At 60.4% G+C, this 2,300-nt stretch overlaps 2 protein-coding genes across 2 annotated transcripts in view; one reads left to right on the top strand and one right to left on the bottom strand.

Moving 5' to 3' along the window:
* LRRC14 (leucine rich repeat containing 14) overlaps positions 1-1,616 on the top strand; it is a gene marked incomplete at its 5' end in the record, with an annotated part of 2,638 nt that extends 1,022 nt beyond the window's left edge. The window contains 2 exons of the mRNA XM_009891677.1: positions 6-310; positions 1,049-1,616. Coding sequence (XP_009889979.1) covers positions 6-310; positions 1,049-1,616 — 873 coding nt within the window. The remainder of the gene's footprint in view (positions 1-5; positions 311-1,048) is intronic.
* Positions 1,617-1,820: 204 nt separating this feature from the next.
* Positions 1,821-2,300, bottom strand: part of LOC104292319 (chromosome unknown open reading frame, human C8orf82) — a gene marked incomplete at its 5' end in the record, with an annotated part of 4,582 nt that continues 4,102 nt past the window's right edge. The window contains one exon of the mRNA XM_009891675.1: positions 1,821-1,896. Coding sequence (XP_009889977.1) covers positions 1,821-1,896 — 76 coding nt within the window. The remainder of the gene's footprint in view (positions 1,897-2,300) is intronic.

Here is a 2,300-nt window from a genome sequence, read left to right as displayed (position 1 = left end):
CCGAGGAGCTCTCCGTCGCCGGCACCGTGAGTTTACTGGAATTGTTGGAACCCGCCGGCGTACGGCGGGTGGATCTACGTTTCAACAACCTTGGGCTGGCCGGTCTCTGCGCCGTTTTGCCGCACCTCGCCAGATTTACCGATCTCCTCAGCCTCAAGCTGCCTTACAGCAACGTCAACGTGCGGCGGCTCGCGGCGGGGGCGGACGTCGGCTTTCGGCGCCTCGCCGCCCAGTTGGGGAAGCTGCCCTGCCTGAAGGAGCTCAATTTGGGTTCCTCCAGGCTTTCGGGGAAACTGGGGCAACTTTTGGGGTAAGTTTTTAGCGGAGTGGGTTCCTCAACCTGCTCTTTTCATACTCTTGAAGGCGGTGGGGGGGAACTTCACGGGGTTGTGGGAGGGGTTGGGATTCGCCGCGGTTCCTCTGGGAATACGGGAACCATCCCAACCCAAATTCAAGGATTTAATACGGAGAATCGGAGAATGGTTTGGGAAGGGACATCTAAAGGCCGTCGAGTCCGACCTCCTGCCGTAAGCAGGGACATCTTCGACTAGACCAGCTTGCTCAGAGCCCCGTCCAACCTGGTCTTCAACACCTCTGGGGATGGGGCAGCCACAGCTTCTTGGGGCAACCTGGTTCCAGTGTTCCACCACCCTCACGGGGAAGAATTTCTCCCTAATATCTCACCTACATCTCCCCTCTTTCAGCGTCAAACCGTTCCCCCTCGTCCCATGGCTCCCCTCCCTGATCCAGAGTCCCTCCCCAGCTCTCCTGGAGCCCCTTTAGGCACTGGAACGGGCTCTGAGGTCTCCCCTTTTTCACCTTCTCCAGGCTGAACCCCCCCAACTCTCCCAGTTTGTCCTCCCAGCAGAGGGGCTCCAGCCCTCCCAGCATCTCGGTGGCCTCCTCTGGCCCCGTTCCACCGGGTCCGCATCTCTCCCGTGCCAAGGCCCCGGTTTATTCCGGTGGCAGCTCCCTCCCTCCTCATACCCGGACCTCGGAGAGGGGTTCACAGCTCATTTTTTTTCCCCCCCTTCTCCCACTCCGGCAGCGACCTGCAGGTTCCACTGGAAAGTCTGGAGTTGGCCTTCTGCTACCTCCTTCCCGGCGACATCGCTTTCCTTTCCCAAAGCCCCCACGCTCCGACGCTGAAGAAATTGGATCTGAGCGGTCACGATATCTCCGAGAACTTTCTCCCGCCCCTCCGACGTCTCCTGGAAGAGACTTCAACCTCTCTCCTCCACTTGGACCTCATGGAATGTCACCTGACGGACTCTCGGTTGGATGCTCTGCTACCGGCGCTCTGCCGGTGCTCCCGGCTCCGGTGCTTGGGACTTTTCGGCAATCCCCTCTCCACGTCTGGACTCAAAACCTTGTTACGGCGAACCGTGGTTCTCCCGGATTTACGTTTGGTTATTTACCCTTACCCCGTGGACTGCTACGTGCCCCAACCCCTCCGACCGTCCTCCGGTTGGCTTTCGGAAGACGCGGTGGACGAAGAACGTTTCGCCGCCCTCAGCGCCGAACTGTGCCGTATGCTGGTGAGTTCCGGCAGAGCCAACGCCGTCTGGACCGCCAGTTTCTGCCGCCACGGCGCTCTCGACTACTTCACCTTGTAGCTCCGGTGAAGCTCGGAGCCTTCATCCCACCCCGTGGCTTCACCGCCGTCCCAACCCCTCTCTTCCACCCCAAATTTGGCGTTTCCTCCTCTTCCCGGTGGTTTTTTTTTTTTCCGGTCCCTTCTCCTTTCTGTTGTCACCGCCTCATCAGCATCACCCCGAGTGGGGGGGTACCCGGTACCACCGGTAATACCCGGCGGTGCCTCATGTCACCGGGACGGGATCGGCGTCCAGATCTTCCTTCCGCCGATTAATTAACCCCGTTAATAAATCGCTGCCGCTTGGCGGGCGCCGAGGTTACGGCAGAAACCGGACCCGCCGTGCTGTTTACCGGCAGACCCTACAATAACCCCGTGCTCCTGCTTCGGGGTACCCCCCGACCCCGTACCCCAAATCCCCGGGGGGTGTTCGGCGCAGCTCGGCCAAGCGCTTCCAAGTTTCTCGTTAGTTTTAATTCACTAATTAATAAGGAGGGTCCAGGCTGTCACGACACCGCCGAGCGCTGCCACCCCTTTACGCATCGGTGTGGGGGTGACGGGGACTGGGGATGGTTTTGGGGTCCCCAACCCTGGTGTGGGGTGACGGGGATGGCCGAGGGGTCCCCAGCCCTGGTGTGGGGTGATGGGGATGGTTTTGGGGTCCCCAACTCTGGTGTGGGGTGATGAGGGTGGTTTTGGGGCTGCC

This window comes from Charadrius vociferus, unplaced genomic scaffold, assembly GCF_000708025.1.
Source record: "Charadrius vociferus isolate BGI_N301 unplaced genomic scaffold, ASM70802v2 scaffold3229, whole genome shotgun sequence".
Classification (NCBI taxonomy): domain Eukaryota; kingdom Metazoa; phylum Chordata; class Aves; order Charadriiformes; family Charadriidae; genus Charadrius; species Charadrius vociferus.
This window is presented reverse-complemented; position numbering and strand designations above follow the sequence as displayed.